Source organism: Asparagus officinalis, chromosome 10 (genome assembly GCF_001876935.1).
Source record: "Asparagus officinalis chromosome 10, Aspof.V1, whole genome shotgun sequence".
NCBI lineage: Eukaryota > Viridiplantae > Streptophyta > Magnoliopsida > Asparagales > Asparagaceae > Asparagus > Asparagus officinalis.
Window position 1 is genome coordinate 67,976,658 of NC_033803.1, and position 1,700 is coordinate 67,978,357.

The 1,700-nt window shown below is 36.7% G+C and overlaps 1 protein-coding gene across 1 annotated transcript; it reads left to right on the forward strand.

The window, feature by feature from the left end:
* LOC109826854 (uncharacterized mitochondrial protein AtMg00810-like) lies at window positions 372-1,217 on the forward strand. Its single transcript, XM_020393873.1, has one exon. The coding sequence runs from the start codon at window positions 372-374 to the stop codon at window positions 1,215-1,217; it is 846 nt and encodes a 281-aa protein (XP_020249462.1).

Genomic DNA, 1,700 nt, shown 5'->3' on the forward strand with positions numbered 1-1,700 from the left:
TGATTTTATTGTAGTTTCTCAATAGTGGCCTCTCTATTAGCTTGATGTGAAGAACACTTTTCTTCATGGTGATCTTCACGAAGAAGTTTATATGCAACCCCCTAGGTCTTCCTCATTTGTTAGGACAAGTTTGTCATCTTCGTCGTGCATTATATGGCCTAAAACATGCTCCTCGAGCTTGGTTTGAGAAATTCAGCTCTGTAGTACACAATATGGGTTTTATTCAGAGTAGGGCTGGTCATGCGGTGTTTGTTCATACCTCTAGTCGAAGATGCACTATTATTCTCCTTTATGTTGATGATATGATCATTATTGGCAGTGACCCTATATTTCTGGATACTGTGAAGACTTCTCTACATTAGAAATTTGAGATGAAAGATCTAGGGCATCTTCGATATTTTCTGGGGCTCGAAGTTGCATATGGTCCACGAGGATATCTTCTTTCTCAACAAAAATACATCTATAATCTTTTGGCCCGAGCTGAGTTGACTAATGATCAGATTGCTGATACACCTCTTCAGCTCCATCAAAAACTAGCACCTGATATAGGAAAGCTTTTGGAAAATCCCACTCGGTATCGTGAAATAGTTGGTGCTTTGGTATATCTTACTATCTCTCGACTAGACATTGCTTATGTCGTCCATGTGGTGAGTCAATTTGTTCAGTCTCCTACCACAGTTCACTATGTTGTTGTACTTAGTATTCTACACTATCTTCGTGGTACTTTATCTAGAGCTCTTTTGTTCTCCTCAACATCAAAGCTACAACGTCGCGCCTTCTCTGATTCTGACTGGGCCGATGACATTATCGATTGTCGATCTATTAATGGGTTTTGTGTTTTTCTTGGTGATACCATTATATCATGGCGAGCTAAGAAGCAACATGTAGTCTCAAAATCTAGTACTGAAGTGGAGTATCGAGCTATGTCTACTGCTACCTCTGAGATCATTTGGTTGCGACAGCTTCTATGTGACATGACCATTGATTGTCTCTCTCCTACTCCTCTATATTACGACAGTCAAAGCACAATAAAGATTGCCACCAATGTAGTGTTTCATGAGCACACAAAACACATTGAAATTGATTCTCATTTCATACGGCATCATTATTCAAAGACTAAGGCGATCTTTCTATCATATATTTCTTCTGAGCTCCAGCTTGCTGATTTTTTCATCAAAGTTCACACCTCCAAGCGCCACAAATTTCTACTTTCCTAGCTCTCAGTATTTGATCCACCATGAGTTTGAGGGGGGGGGGGGGGGGGTATTATTCCTATATGTATATTATATTCATACCTTGTATAGGAGATTATATACCTTATTAAGATGGAGAATATGCTAGAATAATTACATTATTCCATACTATATTTATACAATGTAACTTGTATATATTCATGATTAGTGAAGGAATACAATCAAACTTTTCCTTTCAAGTTATTCCAGATATTGTTTCATTACTTATATTTTGGTATAAATTGTTAGAGTTCTATCTAAAAATTAATATTTCTTGCTCAATTCTCCCTTCAAATGGATGCTCAAGAAACTACCAATAAAAATAGTCCTAAAACAAAAGAAGGGTAAATTTCAAAAGCCCCCAATGAGTATAGTTGTTTTTCACTAAGCAGCAAGGAGTTTGAAATTTTCAATTAATTCTCAATGAGTTTAGTAAATCCAGAATCCTCAAAAAGATTTCATTTCAAT

What these genes read in the sequence shown, in the direction of transcription:
- LOC109826854 (XM_020393873.1), top strand. Translation starts at nt 372, where the DNA reads ATGAAAGATCTAGGGCATCTTCGATATTTTCTGGGGCTCGAAGTTGCA.